The following is a 23,867-nucleotide window of genomic DNA, read 5'->3' as shown; positions in this document are numbered from 1 at the left end:
CCACTTTATAAGATGCAATTTTTCACAATGCGACCTCTTAACAATTTTGCTCGCTCGCTTCACCTGCTCGCAAATAGATATCCAGACCATCACACCCAGCTGCAAAGTATAATGCTTAAGCATAATCTCGGACCATGTAACGAGAGGTGCCTCCTTTTTGTTGGTGCCCCGCCACCGCCCCTGGTGTATATAATGAGGAGTTTTTTGTTTTCAAAAACTCTTGTTGGCAAGTTTAAAACTGAAAAAAATCCTGGTTATGGCCTGTTCAGTGTCCTATCAATCATAATTTCTTTCCTTTAAAACATGTTGTACTTCATAAAACAGATGGGGTAGTCAAAATAATCAGTATTTTCCCAAGGTGTAAGGGGGAACCTGTCTCACAGACATTCCGGGTTTCTTAAAGCGTATCTGCCATAGTATACAGGAGGGATTAGACTGCCCTGCAAGGTCACTGGACAGCTGGTTATCTCATCAACTCATCTCTCATTTAACATAAGAAAAAGAGGATCATGGGGGACCAATGGTCACCGATTAGGCATGGTTTGTTATATAGAGGGCGCAAGTAGCTACAAGTAGTACAGTGGGCGTTTAAAAACAGTATAGGAGCATTTCGAGCATTTCGCCTTTGGATCTCAGTCTTCGAGATGACAGGGAAATCTATTTTACTTTCCTCTGTATGTGCAGTGTTTATAACGCCAAGGGTTTCACCCAGTGGCGAATCCAGGATTTTCCAAAAATCACGTCGTTTTACTGTTTTACTTTTTTCTTCCCCCCCCCCCATTTTTTCTTCATTGGCCGCCCAAGGGGGGGGGGGGGAGAGTTTAAACCGCCGAACCCCCTATGATCCCCTGTAATTGTCCTCGGGTGGTAATTGCCCGGGGGGGGGGGGGGTGATCTTCCTAATACGGCCACTGACATTGCTATTAGGCCTTTAAAAAAAAAGTTGTATTGCCCTTTGCGACCGACCCCAAAATCTTGAAATCTACTGTCGGATTTTAGGGCAATGCAACATCTTTCCTTTTTTAGCGAGATATCGTCGATACAAATTGTGATCGATAATACATTTTTCATTTTCATGATGATATCCTAGATGGCCGACCGACGTCGAGTTGCCAGAGTAATGCCATCTCCCCGTCTCTATTAATATTTTATTCTAAAAAAAAAGATTAGACTAGGGCGACTATAGACAGTATAACATAGAGACGGATCTAATCATCTACAAGCTAGGCTCTAATTAAAAGTTTCATAGATCTACTTGTGTGTGCCATTTTGAGAAGAGTGGAAAATGAACTGGATGGGTGGCGTCCGGTAAGAAAATTTATATTGACACTGACAGTGTGAACGTGAATGTCTAATGAATAATTTACTGAGTGTCGTTTTGTTATGTTAGCCTAATTAGTCACTTGTGAACGCAGAACGTTGACAATTTGAGACTGAACAATCTCAGCTTCGCTAATATTAATCTCAAAGTTAATTGTTATTTTGTTTACGGAAAGTTGATGTAAAAGAGCAATTTGAAGAACTGTAAAAGTTAGGCCTAGCACTAGCCTAGACCGAAAGCTTCAGTCTCTATACCGTCGGTTGTTCCACTGAGACTACGTCTGGCTCCACTACCGGAGGTCTAGTGGAGCCAGACGTAGTCTCAGTGGAACAACCGACGGTATAGAGACTGAAGCTTTCGGTCTAGCACTAGCCTAGCCTAGGGCTAGGCTATAATTTTGTAATAAATCTTCAACTTAGTCTTAGATTACAAGTTGAAAGATGAATCTGTAATCCCTGTACTACAAGACTAAAGGTCTAGTAAATTATTTGACTATTTGACTATTGTAATATTTTTCTCTTTAAATATAGGAATCGGTTAAAGGTCAAGAATGACAGGAAGCGACAACAGGTAACTTTTGCTTTCTCACAGGTAGATCTAGTACGTCTCTAGATCAAGCTAAGGTGACAGACATGGTTTGGTAAAAAAAGAGACGACATTCAAAATGTACATAAATTTAAAGATGTTTCTTCCTGAGTAGAGAATAAAACCAATTTGCATCAGTGAGATGTTTCATTTTCATCAGCTTGATTTTTGTACTTGTTAGACTCGAGTAGCAATCAAGTAACTGAAATGGTTTGTGATTTCCCATTTGAGAGTTTAAAGACCAAGAGATCTTTTAAAATCATGTTGGTATGTAGTTGGTGTGGCAATTCTTGAAATCCAAAAAAGATTTTTGTATAGACCTAGGTTAAAAAAAATTATCTGTGAGCTAATGCTTTAACAAAAATGCAATTTCAATTTACCACAGGATTTCTTTGAGAAGCAGAAATTTACAAGCAAGGTGAGAAAACTTGAGACTACAACAAATCCACCTAAGAGGAAACAAGCCGTCAGTTTGGATCTTCTCTCATTACAGGCAGCAAACTTCAGTGCTGCTCACTATAAGAAAAATGGTATGTTTGCAATAAAGTATGACTTAATGGATCATGTTGTAAAGAGCTTCAACAAAAAAGAAGAGAAATCAAGCTAGGAATGAAAGAGTTCATGAAACCTATTTATTTATAGCTCTTTCATGAACACGTTTGGCGAAAGTAAAAGGAAAGTCAAAAGATGAAGAAAAAAAATAGATTAACACAAAATTGTATTTAATTATGTTTTATAATATACCTAAGAACAAAGTAGGAGCATTGAACACCAGTCGCACAACTACATAAAAGTTTCCTCTCAAATGCCTGCAATTTATTATAGATTTAAACATGCACTATCATTGATTTTTAAGGACTTAAGGATCACCAAATTAGGCTACTATTTGTGGTGTAGACAGTGATATTTAGTTTTTGATCTACAATCTCAATCCAGTCAATGGAGAAAAAAAATCCTGTCAGTGCTATGTCAAAGAAAACTCTATGCCAATACCATCCCTTATAATAGAAGAAAGAATTAACACAACAAAAAACTGTCATGATATAAATTAAATTTCAATTACAGGTACTGGTATTAGAAGCAGTGGCCGTATCAACCGCATTAACCTTGACAAGTCTCAGGCATTACTTAGACAGAAGTTTGTTAACCTTCCTGATGCCTCTCCAGAGTCCAAGCCATCTGCTCTTGATCTTAGCAAACCAAGGTATTCACATCTACTGATGATAGCTGACAAGGCTTTAATACTCTGAACTTAACGCTTATCACTGGTGGTTGCATCAAATTTTCTCCAAAATATTTGCATACCCACTACCCAGTTGGCTTAGTCAAGTCATTTACCAATGGCTTGTCCTAATTTATGTTTGCTATGACAATTAACATACTGCTCACTTATATAAAGATTTTAACATGGTTTTCAGATTGAAATTCAGATTCTTTTTTTGTTACACAAGATGAACTGAAAAGTAAAACAAAGATATCAGAATATGGAATGAAGTTAGATTCACATGCTGCCTAATGATTTTGAGCCATTCTCGTCATGCATTCAATACCCCGAAACCATTGCATCCTCTTGCAATCATGCTGTGAATGGATTATTGAAATAGTACAGTACTTTGACAAATGCAAATCAACTGCCACTCCAAAAGAAAATAATAATGCAAATTACTGTGTTCAATTCTACCAGTCCTCAGGAAAGTGTGGTTTGTCCAAAACTGTATCCAACATCAAGGAGACACCCCTTGTCAACTATTACTGAGGACAAGTCACCTTCTGTAACTGACATCAGTAGCCAAGATCTCTCTCAAATGGTGAGTCACTTGTTCTTGCATGTCAAAGACATATGTTTAAACAAACAAAATTGAAATGATTAATTAAAACATAGCTACATGAGATGACTTGATTACTGAGAGATAAAAAAACACATTGTTCAATAGATAAAGATATATGTGATGGTTTAATTTGGCAAGTAAACATAGAAAAATGTGGCTGTAATTTTCTTCAGAATTCCCGTCTTTTAGAATATTTAGCCTTGTGAATGCCATAGCACTAAGACTGATTTAGCATACTACACAAGTACTCACAAATTATGTAATAGTTTATTTTAATCAGTTAAACCAGAAGGATTGACCGGAGGGATAGTTATTCAATTTGCTTTTGGCCTCCCAGGCACAGGTGACGCCAAATGCCAAATGATGATAATGATGATAAATCCTCTTGAGTCAAAGGCAAAGTGGTAAATTTATTATTTCAGAAATTTTGGCCAAGAGGACAGTTAAGCTAGAAAGTTGGAAGTCATACTATTGAACGACCATTAGCTGTACAATAAACTATGACACCGATTTGTATGTATATTCTAATATTGAATGTGTATTGCAGCTTACTTCCCAAAGGGAGCAGTCTAACATTTGGACATCAACTCCTGCAAACTTTTGGCACAAGAGAAAGAGGCCAAACAGACGCAATGTTTTGTTGGATTCCAAGCATTCTATCGGACAAGGAGATGATCATGATGGTGTGAAGAAAGAGCCTCCTTTCCACAGCCCTTCTTCTTCAGAGAAGCTCCTCCTTGATGGCTCGAGAAATCAGATAAGGATGATGGATGACACACTAGACAGTGACTACTGGGCTGGTAAAACTCCAGGCAGTAGTACTAGTGCATGGTAAGTGAATTTATCATACAGGTGCATGAAATCTTATCTGAATCGTCAGAAGTATCTTTCAATCAAATATCTGCATCATGATAACAGTTAGAAGATGCCAGGATAATGGCAAATTATGAGTTGTTAGAGTAATCTTTCGATCACCCTTGAGCTCTAAATATGGTGTGGAATTGACCAATTTTCACGTTTACGTCTGGATTAATCATTACCTTTCAATAGGGCAATATTCATGTTTGTATCTTATAAAAGGCTCCATCCACATTACCATGCAGGTCCGATCTATCTACAATAATGGAAGACACAGATGATGCAACTGTTCCTTCAATAGAAGACGAGGATTTCATCTATCGAGATGTAGGGGTTAATCAGGTTAGTGACCTGAAAGTGCAGACAGAACAATGGACTTAAATAATATTTAAGTCCATTGTTATATGATATCTCCATGAAAAATGTCTTCAATATCTTAATTTTAAGCAATTGTGCAAACATGAACTAATTGTATTTGTTTTATCTTAAGCCTGACAGAGCTTTAACCTCACAAAAGATTCAAAAAGAATATAACCATTCCTTCCTTTCAGTAAGCAAAGTGACCATACATACATTAATTAAACATATTGCATTCCTTACTCAGAGACTTTACAAAAAAATTGTTTTCCTGTGCTTCATCTGATCTCTTCACAGGTCTCTTCTCAATCATTTCCTGAGTCACTTCAGTCTCGTGATGTGCCTACATCAGGATGGACATCACAAACGGCTGGAGAGGAACCCATGGTGAATGCTCCCGATTCTACCCTAAGTTCTTTTAAGGATTGTCACAAGATAGAGTATCCTACAGGAGGCTTCAGCATGGGCGATTCCACCAGGATCATCCACCCATCAACCGCCAGTGAAGAGTATTCAATTACAGGCAAGATAAAAGACTGTCAGGTCGAGAAACAGCCACACACTGAACACATCTCTTCTGATATCCATCCAGCAAATACATTCCACACTCAAAATTCAACAAGAGCCTTCACCATGGATCCTGCTTTCCTAAGAGATCAGCTGAATGCCCCCAAAGTCAGAAACATGGTTCAAGTTGTGGAACAACCAAAGAGCAGGAAACAAATGAGAAATACGGATCACCAGTTCACAGGGCATGCACAGCAGAGGTCATTGTTTCATCAATATGCTGATATCAAGGAGCAGAGAGATTTGAAATGTCTTGAGAGTACTAGCTTTTTATCTCCAGAAGATAGTGGCACATACCTCATGACCCAACGGGCCAAGGTCTGTATAGACTAATTTTGTTTAATTTGTTTTTAGCTGTAATTACAGAGGTATATTTGTTCTATCCTCCCCATAATAACCAGATGAACATACAAGATTTTGCATTTTATGAGAGCACTAGCTTCATATCTCGAGAAGATAGTGGCGCATACCTCATGAAAGAACAGGCTAAGATTTTTATGAACTTATCTTACAAGTTGTCTTAGCATTAATTACAGGGTTCAAAATGTGATTTCCCTTTTTAATAGTAACTTGAAAAAAAGGTGGACAGCAGTGTCACAATGAGACTAAGTCAGAGCTCCAGATAAATATAACAGCTAATTGTCTCATTTTAATACGGTTTTGTCTCATTTTTTCAGGATGCATCCATGTAAAGAAACCAAAGTTTTTTCTCTAGTTTAGCTTACATGAAAGTATGAAACTCTTAACATATAAGATCCAGTAACTGTATATAGGTTTTGCTTGTTGTTTGTTTTCACCATAGATTGATAACTACATGCAACATCCAGGTCTAGAGGAAGCTGGTCAAAGACATCATTTACATAGAGACACTTCATGGCAGTATCCTAATCCACGTAATTCTGAAGTAGATGAGGAAGACGAAAATGCTGTCGGCAGACAGGCCAGTACACTAGAACCAACAAGTAACACATACAGCAGCAATGATGGTCATGATCAAATGAAAAATATGCATCTAAATGGAGCTGCTGTCAAGAAATTCACAAGGGGGCAGATACCAGATCATCAGGACAAACAGGTTGACATCATGAATCTGTACTCAAGTGAGACGAAGCAGATTCTTCCAGCATTTGAGAGACAAATAGATATGATGCAGGTCCAGCCATGTAGCAAGAACCCTCCAATGCTAGCACAGATTCTGGACAATGGTGAGACATCACTGGCAGACAATCAAGATCATGATAACAGACCTTCCACTGATGTTGATGGTGATGACAGCGTTGTCAGTGATATCAATGATGAAGATGATGCAGAGTCTAGTTCAAGCACTGGTTGCAGTAGCACAGATGAATCACCCGACATTGATCTCGTACCAGACACTGATGCATCATCAATAAACAACTGGCTAGATTTTGTTCATGGTAAGCATATCATTCATTAAAGCACTTCATAAATTATTTGTTGCGAACAAATTATAAAGAAAAAATAATGCCAGTTTGGGGTATATCAGTATTGACTACTTTGAGGTCAATTAATCCTGACAGCTGTTCCTAGGATCACCAAAACAATTAACCCTGTTTAAAGGAGAAACCAGCTAGAAGTCATTGAATCCTGGGTATTATTCCTATGGGGAAAGTTATTATATGTTGGGGTGGTTGTCTAAGAGGGTTTGTTCCAAAAGGTTACTTGTTCCAAGAGGGTAGTTCTCTATGGGGTTAGAAGTCAAGTGCATTTATTCCATAATGATTAATCCATTCATAAATACCATTTATCATACTTGACACATAAAAGGCAAAGTGTATATACTAATTTTCATCACATAAGATAAAAAATACAGTGCATTGAACACATGACAACAATTTGTCCATTTTGGTTATGTGTGTTACTTCAGCAGATGTATCAGAGTCGATGAACAGGACTGACACAGAAAGGAAAGCTACAGATCTTCAGTGAGTCTTCTTCCTTTAAATCAAATGAACATTTCCCAACATTTCAACTGGTATTTTAAATTCGTATTATCTGTAACCTACATATCTTTTCAAGGTGCTAATTCCACTTTGTTGTGTGCAAAGCTCCACACTATCAGGATTACATGTTAGAGCTACTAATTTTGTATCAATGAAAGTAACATTATTTATTACAGCTATATATTAATGTAAGGAGGTGCTTAATGAAACCATCAAACGTTAATCAATATTATTTCTCTTTATCAAAGACATGAGTTCCGAAGCATGTTAAGATGTTGTATTTTAATATGTCCCTCCCCCCCTCACCCCCCTCACCCCCCCCCCCCAAGAAGCACAATTAATTGGTTTAATACATGTACATTGTTCTCCCTGATATCAACTGACAGAGGCGATGATAGATTGATCAAGGATGTTCCTGCTACAGCTCAACAAATGTTAGAAGAGGTAAATTTGACTGTGGGGAAACGATAGTGAAAATAGAATGTAAATGATGATAATATAATGATTACAATTATTTGAACTCTTACAGGAAATTAACAGTTGCCCATTTTGATAGATCTCAAAATTTTTTATACAATGATATTAAATTATTTAATTTGTTGGTAACTTTTTTGTGGGGGTTAATTATCCAGTTTCTTTAATATTTTGGAGAGGGTTAGAAAATATTCACAAAAGCACTACATAAAATATCCTGCATCATCTATTCTTCTACCTTTGTATATCATTGCATTATTTCATATGCAATGTTTCTTTTTATGAATTGATATTTTCCATTTGTAGGTTCTAGCATTAGACAGACAGTTGCACAAGGAGACTCTGGCAGCACAAACAGGTAGATGATTGGCTTGGAATGCCATGTCAATCACTTGTACTTCTGATATTTGGGATAACAAAATTATACTTAGAACTTAAACTTCTCCTAAAATGTCTGTTTATCATGTTTTCAGTAAACTATTTTTTTGTTGTACCTGTGCATTTTAACAAGTGTAATTTGCAGCAATATATTCATGAGAGGATACACCTATTCAAAAGTTAAATGTCTCCATTATGTCTTGCAGTGCTTAAAGTTGGAGGACTTTCCAGCTCGATCATTCTGAAAAATTGGATATTATCTGGCTTGAGAGACTAGTATAAGTATTTGTACAAATTCATTACACTTTTGGACTTGACACAACAAAAAAGTCTTCAAAATCATGATTAACAATAAAAATATTTTGCAAACCTGAATAAAGACAATGCCGATATTCAATATTTATATTAATATCATATTCATTTATTTCCAGATGATGTTGGCGAGAGAAACTGTGTATTTTTAGGTGGTAAGGAAAGAACTGTGGAAAAGCTGTCTGGTAGATGCTCAAAATCACCTACTGAAGCCACTTTAGAAGGAGTCCAAGATGGCACGTCCCCAGTACCGAAGTTGAAAACTGAGTTAGTAAGCAGACCTAAAGACGGAGGAAAAGAACATGAAGCCCAGAGCACAGATATGAAGAGTAGACATGGACAAGAGGCCGTGGTAACTGTCTGTAGCGATATTAGTTCTTCTCAAACAGAAGATCCAGCTGCCAGTTCGCTGCAAGAGAAGTCACCAGAAAAAAATACGAGCTCATGTGGTAGTAGCATACACTTTGCATGCGAGATAAGTAGCTTGCAAACGGACCTCATATCCGAGACAGATGCCATCAGTTCAACCGTAGCTATCAAGGAAGAGGATCGGGCTAAAATACCCTCTGTTGTGTCAACATCTACTTCCACAGAAACATTTGCAGACTCCAAGACCAAAGGAGAGAAGGTGGTATGTGATAGCTCTGTTCAATGTGCATTGATTGGAGATCCACTGCCTATGCCTCAAGGCAGAGTAGATTTTGAAGATGCAGATTCATGTATACAGGCATCTGATATTGATGAGCCATGCTGCTTTGATATTATAACCGAGAGTAGTGCCTGTGATTCTGTTACTGATACTCAATCATCCCATGAAAATGATTTTGAATCCTGTGTGTCAACACCTTAATAACATTTTAGTCAATGTCACAAAAGTATGCTTCAATTGCTCCTGTGAACCAACAAATCTACTTTAAAAAAGAAAAGAAAAGAAAAAACCCCAATGAAAATGACTTTACCAGTTAAATTGAATTGCTATTAATACTCCTTCATTTTTGGATAGTTCAAATAAAAGTCTTGACATTCATGGAGCTGGCCTACTGGTATGTCTTTTGTAGAATTGTGATTGATCTGCATTGACCCCAACTCTTCTGTCAAGTACTATGGCGAACAGTAATTAACTGTAACTTTTTGTTGAACTTGTAAGAGTTTGGATTAATTGAAACTATTTATAATATAAGGCCTAGCTCTTCATTCGAAATTGTCGGTATTATCATTATGTGACATGTTATTTATTTATGTGAATATGATATGAGACGACTATATATAAAACTTATTTATTACGTAATCTGCAATGTTCAACAATATATCTTATTGAACACTCGGTAAGAAGGAGAGGGAAAATTCTCATTATTGTAAATTACCTTGGGTAGTCCTGAATTACATAATTTCTGTAATAAGCTGTAGTTTGTATAGAAGAATGCTATTTCACAGAATGTCAATTGAATCCATTACAGTGTAATTGTAAATAGAAGATGCATAGATGTGAAAAACAGTGTCAAAATGTGGGAGTGCTAATCCAAAGAAATGTATAAATAGTACGTTGCCTGTACACACTTTTGGGATACTTCCAACTTTGATTATTATAATTGTGAATTGTGCATTGAGGTAAAGCATGTGAGCATATTTGTTTTATTTCTATAAACATATTTATCCTCCATAATATATTCTAAAATGGGAAGATTAATTAGGAACACCAGGGTGAATTTTAACCTAAAAAAAGGAAGGTGTGTGTCTTATTTTTCCAATTAATGAAATGGACCATTTTCATTAAAAAAAAAAATAATAATGGTCTGTATTACTCCTGGAGATGAAATTGATCTCAAAACTCTTTTAACTTTTTGTTCTTCCTATTCACTGTTTGACAGTAAAAGTATTCTTGAGGTATTTCATTTTACATGTATGTGCATTTACGTTGACCTTGATCAACGCTTCATCAAGAAGCATTGAATATGCTTGAAATATAAAGTGTTGCTGGTTCTAGAATGTTAAGAGTTTTTTTTCAAGTATTCATTCCTGTTGAATAGAAACATGATGTATGCGTATGTACTATTGATGTATAACAGTTTTTGCACATGTCTGTAGGTATATGTTAATAATGATGTATTTAATACAAGTTTTTACAAATACATGTTATATGCTTATGATGATGTATTTAATGGAGTTTTAATATCCAACTTCCTCATAATATAGCGTTATGAAATTCTAGAGATGCACCGACATCCTAAAAGGTAAATGTAACTGTTTGGCAGGGTGTGGAGATAATAGAGTGGTTTAATTGACTCTTGTAAGTAAGTAATCTGGCTCAGTTCTGTGATGGGTATCCTACTCATACTCATGACTAGTAACAATAGATGTATGACAGATTTAAGGAAAAAATGAGAATTTGGGAGCATGCACTGCCAAAAGGGCAAAATTCATTCTGAGATTTAGACTATTCTTTTACAAATTCTATGGCTCTACCATAAAATCTTAATTTCCAATTCTACTAGACAGATAATTAGTTTCGTGCTTTTCTTTTATTTCTTCTAGATTTATCCATGAGAATGTAATTTTATCTGTAAAAGGCTTCAGAAGCCAATGTATTATATTAGCTTTGACAAGATTGCATTGTGTCATCCACAATAAAATTATTAACATTAGAATAGAAGGTGTCTTTTAAAGTGATGCAATATGTGTATGAAAAGGTTCTTTTTTATTTGCTGCTGTAATACGTATTACCACATATCTGAATCCAAGACTAAAAATCAAGCAAATCTCGTGTTTGACCTAGCTCCTTTATCAACTTTCTCCACGAATAGAACCTTTCATTATACATGTGAGAGAAGAACAAAATCAGAAACGACAGAAAACATTTAATATTTCATGTATCTTGGAGATGCATTTTATTTATTATATATTATTCATTATTCTCTTTGATGAAATTCTCTTCAATCTTTACATTGTTAAATGTATTTGGGATTTGGAAATTTAATTTGTCATATAAAACTACAAATAGAATAGTTACAATAGCACATTATTTTGCAAGTAGGTATTACCGTTCATTTAATAATTTCATCTTATTTACAGATTTAAAAAAAAAGTAAACCCTGTATACCGTTTGGACCACTTTAAAATGTTTATTGTCAGACTTGTTTGGTTTAGCCAATTAACAATTACTGATTAGTCTAAGCTGCAGCAAAGCCTTTTCTCTGTGCCTAATTTAGATCTATGGTCGTCTCAAAAAAATCTTGTCACATTATAGGCAGTGGGTTTCAGCTTTTTGAAATATGTACACATTTGAAGAATTACCAAAAACACTTTATCTTTCCAAGTTGCAAAACTGGTTGTACTTGTTTAGGGCCAGCATTGAGTACATAAATAACCTGGTAAGTTATATTGATAGTATCAATGTTAAAAACACATTCATTCTTAAAGGTATTATGTAAGATCTAAGTAGATCCCTTGTCATTTGATTGGAGGATTGTTGGTCACATGATATTCAATAAATAATATATTGAACGACTAGGTCATTGAGCATGCATTTTTGTTCTATTCAGCGTGCATGTTTTATTATCTACTTATATGTTATATAAAACAAATAATGAATGTTTTATTATTCGTTCAATAGGGCGAATATTTTCATCCATTGTAAGATTCTATTGAATCATTATTTGTATACTATTTAACAATCTAAAAAGTCCTCTCCTGTAATTCAATAGTGTCTCAATCAATTTAAAAATCTTTGAAGAACTTGTTGAAAGGTGAAAATCTAGTGATTATTTTTTAGTTTTCAATATTTTTCAAACCGCTGGAATTAACCGACACACCTTTTCTTCCTTTGTTGCCAGATCCTACATCCATTGTATTATAATTTGCGTTTGTTTTTCTGAGTTGTTTTGTGACACTTGTCATCATATCATCTAAGATGATAAATAGTACCTTTAAATTATTGAAAAATAGCACAAAAACAGACACTAAAATCTTTTTGTCTTGCACTCACCAGAGTAAATTGCAAGAATAAACAGGAAGCCAAAATCAGACAATATAAGAACAAGCTTATACAGTGTGAGTGCAAGACAAAAAGCTCTGCATTTGTTGCTATTCTTTGATTTTGTAGTACCAATCGTCTCTAAAAAAAAATTTGTATACGAGATGCTACAAGTAAAAGTCTGGAAATGCCTTTTAACTAATTATTTTTGAGCGGAAAGAAAGAGATAAAAAGAAATACTTTACTCAAACGTAACAAATTAGTAACAGGATGGAAAGTTCAAAGGAGGTACATATATGGCTATGTTGAGTTTGATACTGCAACATATATGTCACAGAAGTGGAGTTCTCATTGACCACAAGAAATACTAAATTAAAATGTCCATGATTGTTTCATTGTTTGATGCCAAGAAAGAAGACCTCTACACAGGAAGAGATTAAGAACCATTGTACACTGCACAGGAATATATGTTAACCTTGGTATTCAAGAACAAAACAAGCAAGGTCACCATAAATAAAAAAAAAGTATACAGGATAATCATTGGCATGGATGATATGACATCCATGTCTAAATATAAAAAGTACTAATACATACATTCAAGAATAAATCCATTACTTTCTCTTTTTTAAGTATATCCTCACAGAATCAAACTTGAGTTAAGGTGAATATTAATGCAGGCGTCAATTTGAAGCCTGGACCTAACCTCCTCGGGGTGTTGCCAAATATTGATGCCGACTTGACGCCAAAGCTTCTGGTCAATGCATGTGTTGTAGTGAAGTCCTAAAGTTCTTTTTTAATAATTGGGTGAAGCTTTTATCTTTAATTATTTTACAAGTACTTTGTGTTTTCTGGTGATACTACATCGGTTGCATCGAAAATATGCCAAAGTCGTGGTGTTTCAAGCAACTACTGTTAAAGCTGATATTTTCGCGAATGACAGGCTAAGAGACATTGTCATGAGTCGTTGCTTTGGCAAATGACACCTCTGCAGTACTTCCAACAACACTACACCATGCCTACACCTAATGCTACACATACATGTATAAGCTTCACTTATGGAAATAATTCAAAGGATGAAAGCCTGGACTGCCAATAGAGTGATACTTCGCCTATGTTTTTTGTAAAGCAAGTGAAGTGGCGGTGAAATCCTGACCTTATAAATAATTGGCTCAGGTGAAATTAAGGTGATGACTTGGGGAGGGTGGGTCTAGGCTTCAAATTGACGCCTGCATACAGACTACATATAAATGATATCTGCCACACAATTTTGATAGAAAATAGCTCAGTAGAGGAATAAAAGATACAAAAATTCAGCGAGTCATCCAGACACACAAGCTTTACACATGGTCTTACAATGTTATACAATGTACAATTGTGCTAATGTGAGCTGTGCTTTTCAGTGAATGTTATTTCACATTCTAGCAAATTTTTGTTCGCTTGTTTTTATTTTTGCTGGTTTAATAAACTCACCTACTATTTGATAAACAATTAGTTTGAGGCTTTGAGCCAGGTTATTTCAAAATGAAATTCCATTACAAGTACAGTCAAACCTGTCTATAGCGAACACCCAAGGGAAACAGAAAAAGTGGCCTTTGTAGACAGGTTCCTTTATTACATGATTCAATGAGAAACCATTTTCAAGGGAAAAAACAAATGTGGCCTTTGTAGACAGGTGGTCACTAAAGCAGGTTTGACTACTTGAATTAGCTTGACAGAGGTTAAAAAAACGGCAGTAATAATGCCCTGCCCTAGCCAAAATAATTTATATATATACTTCCTATCCAATATAATCATCTTTTCATATATATACAATGAGCTGTAGTAAAAAAAAATATATATAAGGCACAGAACTTATTATATATTGCAACAAAATTAAGCAAAACAGCCAAGGAATCAAATCTTTCTTCATTTAATCATTTTCTTTTCTTCTCCACTCAATCACAAATATATTCCAACAATTATATATTTTCTAACAATAATAATGAGAGTAAAATATAAAAGTAACCCACTCACCAGATATAATAGAAGGCAGTTTTTTAGAGGTGATTTTGGAAATAAAAATAGAAAACCTCAAACAATTAATTTTCTTGGTACCCAATTGTTTATGGTGCATGTACTGCTGGAAAGCTTTGAATTAAAACCATAATTACAATTTTGATTTTTAGTTTCATCTCGAGATCTCACAAAAGCTAACGTGACATTCATCAAAATCCCTGAAAATATATTGCTGACATGATGATGGTCAACTTCTTCACTTGTATTCCACATCACTGCTGAGTAAAGGCCTGGACGATTCTGATTCTGATTAAACAAACAAATAAATATAAAAAAACATAGAAATAGTGAATCCTGAAATCAAATCAATCTTTGATGGTGAATTCTAAAAGAAATAGAGCCAAACGATAACTAAAAGAGCAACTGCAAAACCATTTAAATAACAATGATATGCTGATGGATGTTCATAGTTTGAAGTTTTGTTGTTCATGTCAATAATTCAACTAGCACGAACATGACTGTGTGACTAAGCACCACAAAACCACCAAAAAGGAGTGATGGTGTGATTTTCAGCTAGGGCTCAATAAAGGTGCATGTGGTCAGCACGGTCAATTTTTCATTTTTTAACACTTCCTGAAAGAAAGAAAAAAGGAAGAGCTTTTCTTAGTTTGAAATATAGGGCACAATCTAAAGATTTGGTGGCAGTTTAACTACTGACTACATTTAAGGGTGAAACAAAATGCTGAAAATGGTATCCCATTGACAGCTAGGGGAACACTTTTAAAAAGCTGCAAAAAACAGGGACAGATGTTATCTCTATGTATTCTTCAGTTGGTATGGAAAAAGAGAAAAGCAACAAGCATTCCTACCATGAGCATCAGTGATGTTAGCTTTACGCAGACTGGATGGCCCACAGCAGAGTGGTTTCTCAAACAGCTCCTGTATGTCTTCAAGACGTGTGCCTTTTGTCTCGGGTAGGAAGAGGGCGATGAAGATGATACCGACCACACAGATTCCAAAGTACAAAAAGAAGGCACCTGCATATCAAATATAGAGATAACTGAGTGTATATTTTGAAATAAATAGATATGTTTCAATATCGAAAACTAGACTGAAAGGCAATAGTTCCCATTTTAATGAGAGTATTTTAGCAGACTGATCATGCCTTTAGACCATTTCATTTTTACCCCCTCAATTCTCGGGTGGTTGTAATGTTGTATGTTTTGGCAATATCTTGATGTTCGCTGTAAGATCAAGATATACATTAGATGAAATGTAAATTAAATCCAAACCAAACCAACACAAAAGAATAACAAAACTAATTGAAATACTGATTGACCAGGGTTATCTGATGAATGCTTTACTAGTCACTAAGTAGGCATTATCAATGACTTATACCTTGTCGAGTAATGAGCTCTGTAAGGCTAAGGAATGTCATTGCAATAAGGAGGTTGAAAGACCAATTGACGGTGGAAGCTACAGCGTTGCCAGTACTCCGGGCCCACTGAGGGTAGATCTCTGAGTTGATGGTCCATGGCATTGGACCCATACCTGATACAGATAGGGATAAGAAGAAAGAGCAGGAGAGTGAGAGTGAATATATATATAGAGAGAGAGAGAGAGAGAGAGAGAGAGGGTGAGAGAGAGAAAGGGGGGGGGGGGGCAAGTAAGAGGGAGTCAAATTCATAATCAATATAATGTGTTTTAGTTTTAACTTGTCATAATAAAGCATTTGTAACTTCCAATGGTCATAACTCTATAGTTGCTAAATTACATTACAATACAAAGGTAAAAATCTCAATTCAAATATAGAGCAATATATTGTATGTCATTTATCTTCTTTATATTGACATTAATGGGATATTGATTCTTGCTTCAATTTAATTGTATAATTGCTGTACGACTATAAGAAGAAAAAAATTGGCCTTGAATGTAAATGCATATTGTGATTTTGTTATGGAAGCTTATTATCATCATGAATTTCCTGCTTTAAATGAAAACTACAAAAAACAAAAAATTAAAGAGCTCAAGATGACAATTTACCTGGCGCAAAGAAAACGAGGTACAGTATGAGTCCGATGAATGACAGGAATGCATACGGTGACGGGCAGTAATCATACGCCCACTCACTCTCATGCTTTAAGAGATGAGTCTGAGAACAAGGACCATCCAATGATTGGTTTCCATGGAGCACATCGGCAACCAAACAAGTCCCATTGTAGATTGTCTTATTCAAGGTCTGGAAGCAGAATCCACAGTCGTCTGTGAGAATACAAGCGTCACAGGTGCTGCAAATAAAAATGTATCATAGCTCTTCTTAGTTGTATAGATCTGCCAAAAACATATGAAAGTACTAATATAACATACACATACAAAGAATCTTGCGCTACGATTGGTCAAAAGTAAATCACTTGATGAAAGATAGTTCGCCCATCATTGATTGGAGAAGAAAAGTTTGTTGCACTGTGTAGATAGTAGTACTATCTACACAGTGCAACACCCTTTCTTGTATACGTTGCGTATAAGTAGGTACATACGTAAGTACTGCATGCACTGTACGTATCGTACACAGTTTGCTAGCTGTTAATAATTGATGATTTGTTGCTATAAAATGACGGAAGAAGTGAAATGTTTCCAATGTAGAATATAAAGCAAATAATCACCTTTTGGTTGCAGGCGATGGCAAACTATCATTTCCTCGGCGATCTGAATGTATACGCTATCTTTCCTCAGTTTCACTTAGGAAAGCTAGCTACATCCAGATCGCCATGGAAGTGATAGTTTGTCCCATCACCTTCACCAACGGTAATTATTTGTTTAATATAAAGAAGATTTTAAAAAATTACTAACAAATGCAAATCAACTATATTTCAATAGTGTTTACAACCATACACTGGAAAACATCTTCCACCTCTCTTTCATGAAATGCCTGAATTTATTGAAGACTGATTTCACTCATTCTCAAGGGTCAATACAGAAGCCATCTGATTCATGTAAGCAATTAGTTAAAAGCTATTTTATCATTTAGATATGTACATGCTATATAACGAATGGTAATTCATTATAAGGAAATTAATATTACAGAATCCGTTCCTCTTTCAATCTCTTTCACTTGCAATCAGAACATCGGGTTACATATTGTGAACAGGGAAATGTTTAACTTTGTTAAGAGCAAAAAAGCGAATAGCGGATAATGAGGTGCCTCTCTACACACAGCCAGGCTGCCATAAATGAGAAACAAAGGAAGGTAATAATGCCTGGTTTTATACCAGTAGTTTAGATGCATCTACCGTACTATAACTCACCTGTAGATAGAGCATTTATCAGTGGAATGGACATCAATGTCTGGAGAACTCTCAGCAATCAGAAGGAAAGCCACGGCAAGAAAAAGAACCGATGCTGCAACACCTGTTATTAAGCATAGGACAAGAAATATATATTTTTTTTAAATCGGAGTTAGAAGATACAAAATATTCAATCTGATGCCTAGATAAATGAATAAAATTACCAGCAAATGATGAATGGATAAAATTTGCATTCAGCATAAATAAGTTATGTACACCAAAATATAACAAAGTGAGGTATAAATAAAATCATGGCAATGCAGGAATATTTTGATGTATTCACCGATGCAGGTACCAAAAAAAAAAAACGAAAATAGACAAAAGACTGCATATATATATGCAAAAATCACAAAAGATTGAAGTTAAATATCATTATCTTTAATAGATATATAAATAAGCATTTCCTTGCTTCTAGTATTACACATTATATATCATTTCTGAATTTAGTCCTTTCAGATGTCTTGTTCCTAGGAAATATAGAAATATAGCCCTTTAAACAAGGTTTTGCTTATTGTACGATTTCTCATTTATTTAAAATTTAAATGCTTGCAATGTCACTTATTTACCGGTAACTACAGATAATAAAGGCTGGTATTCTAAAAATTGCAACATCTAAATATTTTCTTGTCAAAATGATCTAAATTTGTCAACATACTTGTGATGTACACTGTACCACATGCTTTGATTATCTGTTATTTTAGCATCTTGTGAGTTGTTACTGTACACAGGCATGTATAAACATTCTGTCCCTGTACCTCAAATCAAATAATAAAAATTGAAATATATTGTAAATGTCTTTTTTTTTTCTTGCCTATAATGCGTTTTTTATAATTAATTTGTGTTACCTGTAAAGCTACTGAGAGTGAGAACTCTCCTCCCAACCTTTTCAACGAGGTACACACCAGCCAGAGTGAAAATGAAGTTGACAAATGCTACTACTGCTGACAGCCAAATGACTGTGGAATCATCCTTCACCCCAGACATTCGGATTATCGTTGCACTGTAATACCTGATATTAAAGAATAATGATATACATGTACAAGTCATTGAGAATACAAAATAAAGGATTATCCTAATCCTTTGAATATGGTTTGGGTAAACACATACATATATAGAGCAATCCCAGAGTTATGTCATGCTTACTGGTAATACCGGTATTAAATGGGTTAAACTATAGTAATGAAAATGGTCTTCTTGTTGTTATTATTGTTTCTGAGTAGCAGTAGTTATTGAAGTAGACTTCATTGGATTATTTGCTTGACTACAAGGCCACTCTGCCACAAGATCCATTGTTTTTTACTCCTACAATGAATACCGTAACTCTTCATTCTGAATTTGCTTGAAATCTATTTTGGAGATTATTAGTAAATTTTTACTGGTATAGTAAATGGATAATTAAAATCAAGACTAACATAATTTGGAGCATTTGTTTCATGATTGCAACTTTTACACGTATACCAGTCACAAGTGTAACTGATGAACTCCCACATCTTATTTACATCAGATACCCATTGCAGATGAACATCTGAAGACCACACCCAATGTCATAGTCTGTGACATGTACTGTATATCTTTCCCATTGTATTGTTACCCGCTTGCTGCTGAATCATCTAAGGACCACATTCAACAATAAGGGCTCTTCCACTCTGTATACAACTATACAAGACAACAAAGCAGGACATTTGAAGACTACACCCTACAATTAGGGCTCTTCCACTGACATACAGTACACCCAAGCCTCTGGACATTTGAAGACCACACCCTACAATAAGGGCTCTTTCACTCACATGCATCATAAGGTCCCATCAGGGTGTTGAACACATGATGAATGCCGCCGACACACTGTATCTTATACTGAAGCAGAGTGAAATTGCCAGTGGGGTGGTGAGACTGGAGCAGTGCATTTGAAGATGTGAAAGTCTGGGCTCGTGACAACAACCTCATGCTAAATGGTGCTAAGACAGAACTCATGCATGTGACTCGAAAGCCAGTGATCTGCCAGATTTTGAAGTCGACTGCACTACAATCACTCCATCAAAATCTTCTAGTAGTCTTGGAGTCGCAGTGGATAACACTAACCATGAAGCAACATGTTCATAAATCATGTAGATCCGCTTCATTTGGAATGCACAGGTTCAGGAAACTCCGAAAGTACTTAGACCAAAGTTCTACTGAGCGCCTAGTATAAAATGCATTCGTGACATCGCACATTGATTACTGTAATAGCCTGTTACTAAATCTACCCAGCTCACATCTGACCAAACTCCAACACATCCAGAACACTGCAGCCCGTCTCCTCAAACGCACCAAGAAAGAACAAACACATATTCTTTGTTCTCTTCGCTGGCTCCCCATTGCACAGGGCATCCAATTCAAGGTACCGCTTCTCACCTACATGTGCAAGGCTCGTAAAAGACTTAATCCAGCATACATCAATGAACTCATTTCACCAAAGTTGCAAACCTCCTCCATCAGGCTCCGCTCATCATCATTTGCTCATCTCCAACTATCATCTGGTCCTCGAACTCACACCACTATGGTGATTGTGTCTTCTCTGTATATATGTGCTCCTAAACTCTAGAATAATCTCCCCATCTCTGTTCATGAATCCCCAACTCTTTGACACTAAACGCAAATTTAAGACATGCCTATTCAACACAAAGTAATTCCCCATCTTCACAATTTATAACTACATATCTTCTTGTAATTTATTCATTATCCAAAGTACATAATTCTTGAAGTTTTATTTCTACTTATTGTATTTTCATTTGTATTATCATGTTACTGTTAATACACTGTTAGTTAAGTAAGAGCATTTTGTTTCGTCCAAATTAAGCAAAATGTTAATTTCACGTTTCTTGTTGATGTTAATTACATATTAAAATTAAATGTGATATTTATTTGTTTTGTAAAGCACTTAGAAATTGTATGTGTATACCAGCACTATATAAATGTTTGGATATTATTATAAATACAATCAGGCCTCTTCCACTCACAAACAGTACACCCAAGCTTAGGGAAATTTGAAGACCACACCCTAAAATTAGGGCACACACAATACAACCAAGCCCATAGACATTTGAAGACCACACCCTACAATAAGGGCTCTTCCACCCACATACAAAACAACCAAGTCCTCGGACATTTGAAGACCACACTCTACAACAAAATGCTTTCCACTCACATACAGTACACCCTAGTTGTTGGCCATCTGCAGACCATATCATACTTACATAATGGTATTGATACCGGCTAGCTGCTGGAACATTTGAAGACCACACCCTACAAAAAGGGCTCTCAGCACAGGAGGTGTCCTGAAAATCCTTACAAAGATTGAACCATCCCCTGTACAGGTACACGTTAAACAAAAACATATAACCGATATTCGATTTGCATTATATCGATAGTTGACAGATTTCACAGGTATATAACATGAAGATTTTCAATTAATGAGCTTAAATTTGATTAAATGCATTTGGGGGAAAAAGTACAATATAATTCTACTCTATCATTATTATTTTTAATTTTCAATTTTTGTGTTTGTTACTGTATCTGTTATCATTCTTTTCCTACATTCTGAAGAAATATAGTACCGGTACATGTACATGTACATGTATATCAAAATCATTTACCATAATCTCTTTTTGTATTCTCTGCATCTTGGACTATTTGTTGATACTGATCTTCCCAATGTTCCATGCCACTTGTCCTGATGAGTACCATCTTAGCCTTTTCAAGCTGCCCATGATCAATCAACCAACGAGGAGACTCAGGAAGAAAGATGAAACCGATTAATTGAATCGCAGATGGTACTCCAGCCAAACCTAACATTGCCCTGAAATAAAACAAATAAAGTGTTTTTTAATTATTTTTATTTTTACTTTCAACTGTTAAGGATAACAATACGATTAATAGATGTTATCAACGCAATTAAAAGAAAGATAGTAGGACCATTATGATTCTCTATAGACAGTAGTATATGAACTGTGACTTGTACATAATTTATTTAGCAAATTGTTCCCATAGTGGGTTTTGACATTATCTAATTATCTGTTCTTTGAAATATCCTTGATCTTTTGTCCTGGACTGACTTTCATCTTACTGATTGTTCCAACATTTCTGAAGTTCTGAAGGTTCACTTCTGAAGACATTTATGTTCATCAAATAGTCTGTTAATTAGTTTATGTCAAATAAATTTTATTTCCTTACTACAATAAAAGATAGTCATTAATTACTTAACTATTATAATTGTGTTCATAAGTTTATATGTCTGTAAGTTTATACCATTTATATCAGATGTTTTCATCATTGTATACAATATGTATTTCTGATATTCATGCATATTTAAATCTTTAGATTAATCATGTAATATATTGTATAATTGATTGTTGTATTGTAAGGCGTGTAGAGAATTTATTATTATGTGCTATATAAAAAATGACTTTATTTATTATTTATTTATTATAACATGTCTGTAGAATCCAATTACTCTCAAGATGTCACTCTGAATAAATTGTTTGGAAAAGAGCATTACCAATATTCTCTCAAGCATGTAAAACTGCTGCTGGTGATCTTTATCTCTTTAGACTGTATTAGTTTAGTTATATATCTACTCACCTCCATCCCCATGGCCAGTAAGAGAAAGCTCCATCTACCACAGAAGCTACAAACTGACCTCCGGTGATGAAGAGATTATTAAGGGTAACCAATCTCCCTCTTGCGTGGACTGGGGCTACTTCAGCAATGTACATTGGAACTGTCATTGATGCCAGACCTTGTGATGTACATGTAAATAATAATAAGAAACAAAAATAAGTAACATTCAGCAATTATTATCAATGTTTGATATAATCATTCCATCATACATAATGGGAAGACATCCTTTTGTGACAATCATTATTATTGTTACTATTTATTGTTATTATTAATCATTATTATTACTGTTGTTGTTATTACAATTGTTAATAAATAATCATATTTCAATTATTATCATATCATTAACTTCTATGCATACAAATCATACAGATCTACATGAACTCATTTAGTGTTTCTTTGATTGTTGTTTTGCTTTTCCTCCTGGCTTCAATTTGATTTATTTTAATTGTGTCAATCATAGTTCGATCATACCTACACCAATACCAACGACAAGCCTGCCAGCCAGAAGCAGCTCCTTATTTGGTGTAAGTCCCATCATAAGCGCTCCGGCAGTAAAGACAGTACTGGCAATCAAAATCACTTTTCGTCTGCCTAATTTTTCATTAAATATTCCTCCAAAGAGAGCAGATAATGCAGCAGCTCCAATCGTCACACTCACAATCATTTCTTGCCATATTGTGTTCAAACCAAATTCTTTTTTCAAAAGAATCATAGCTCCTGATACAACCCCTGTGTCATACCCAAAAAGAAAGCCTCCAATGGCTGCAAAGCATGCCAGTACTTTCACTAAAGGTCGCAGTGGAGGGGGCGCGGCCGCCGCCGCGGGCGGGTCGGGCTTCTGCATTTCGTGAGAGACCTTTCTCCCACTGTTTCCATCGGGATGCTGAAGGTTACTCTCGCCCGAACTCTCGGCTTGCAACATGTTATTGTACTGGTGGTGGTACTCGTCTGACAGGTGCGACGTCTCCTGCTGAAAAGTTGACATTGCCAGATCACATGACATCGAAAATTACTCATAGGAGATAGATAGAGCATGTGACCTTTACTTTAGTCCCTTGTAAAATAATAATGTCAAGTGGTTCATAAACTTTCGTCAAAAACAATGAAATCATAAATCTAGGCTCTTGCATTTGCACATCGTTTCACAGTGATCCACTACTAGTCTCGATGCTGACGTTTTGTGCTTTAGTAGCTAGTCGTACAAACAAAAAAACAATAAATAAATATACTAAGTGCTAGAAAATGTTTAAAAAATAC

At 35.4% G+C, this 23,867-nt stretch overlaps 2 protein-coding genes and 1 long non-coding RNA gene across 3 annotated transcripts; 2 read left to right on the top strand and 1 right to left on the bottom strand.

The window, feature by feature from the left end:
• The first annotated feature begins 1,285 nt into the window (after positions 1-1,285).
• On the top strand, positions 1,286-5,008 carry LOC105439536 (uncharacterized protein C12orf40-like). The gene is made up of 7 exons (XM_030999967.1): positions 1,286-1,308; positions 1,852-1,891; positions 2,292-2,436; positions 2,972-3,110; positions 3,591-3,714; positions 4,283-4,566; positions 4,839-5,008. The coding sequence occupies exons 1-7, from the start codon at positions 1,286-1,288 to the stop codon at positions 4,972-4,974; spliced, it is 891 nt and encodes a 296-aa protein (XP_030855827.1). The 3' UTR covers positions 4,975-5,008.
• A 2,413-nt stretch (positions 5,009-7,421) lies between these two features.
• LOC115919279 lies at positions 7,422-8,306 on the top strand. The gene is made up of 3 exons (XR_004061780.1): positions 7,422-7,463; positions 7,868-7,925; positions 8,262-8,306. It is a non-coding gene; the product is annotated as an uncharacterized LOC115919279 (long non-coding RNA).
• A 6,242-nt stretch (positions 8,307-14,548) lies between these two features.
• LOC593900 (proton myo-inositol cotransporter) lies at positions 14,549-23,750 on the bottom strand. The gene is made up of 10 exons (XM_793355.4): positions 23,082-23,750; positions 22,572-22,728; positions 21,587-21,789; positions 21,188-21,299; positions 18,800-18,963; positions 17,916-18,018; positions 16,654-16,898; positions 16,009-16,161; positions 15,480-15,647; positions 14,549-14,916 (listed from the first exon to the last, which is right to left on the bottom strand). The coding sequence occupies exons 1-10, from the start codon at positions 23,611-23,613 to the stop codon at positions 14,867-14,869; spliced, it is 1,887 nt and encodes a 628-aa protein (XP_798448.3). The 5' UTR covers positions 23,614-23,750; the 3' UTR covers positions 14,549-14,866.
• Positions 23,751-23,867: the final 117 nt, after the last annotated feature.

This window comes from Strongylocentrotus purpuratus, unplaced genomic scaffold (genome assembly GCF_000002235.5).
Source record: "Strongylocentrotus purpuratus isolate Spur 01 unplaced genomic scaffold, Spur_5.0 spur5_scaffold_6, whole genome shotgun sequence".
Taxonomy (NCBI): domain Eukaryota; kingdom Metazoa; phylum Echinodermata; class Echinoidea; order Camarodonta; family Strongylocentrotidae; genus Strongylocentrotus; species Strongylocentrotus purpuratus.
Note: the sequence above shows the minus strand (reverse complement) of the source record. Positions and strands in the feature narration are given on the sequence as shown.

What these genes read in the sequence shown, in the direction of transcription:
- LOC593900 (XM_793355.4), bottom strand. Translation starts at nt 23,613, where the DNA reads ATGTCATGTGATCTGGCAATGTCAACTTTTCAGCAGGAGACGTCGCAC. An exon ending in GATAAATGCTCTATCTACAG is followed by an intron (nt 16,899 to 17,915) that starts GTGAGTTATAGT and finishes TTTTATTTGCAG; the next exon opens with CACCTGTGACGCTTGTATTC. An exon ending in TAACATCACTGATGCTCATG is followed by an intron (nt 14,917 to 15,479) that starts GTAGGAATGCTT and finishes TTGTTTAATCAG; the next exon opens with AATCAGAATCGTCCAGGCCT.
- LOC105439536 (XM_030999967.1), top strand. Translation starts at nt 1,286, where the DNA reads ATGAACTGGATGGGTGGCGTCCG. An exon ending in GCCAAGATCTCTCTCAAATG is followed by an intron (nt 3,715 to 4,282) that starts GTGAGTCACTTG and finishes TGTGTATTGCAG; the next exon opens with CTTACTTCCCAAAGGGAGCA. An exon ending in GGCAGTAGTACTAGTGCATG is followed by an intron (nt 4,567 to 4,838) that starts GTAAGTGAATTT and finishes ATTACCATGCAG; the next exon opens with GTCCGATCTATCTACAATAA.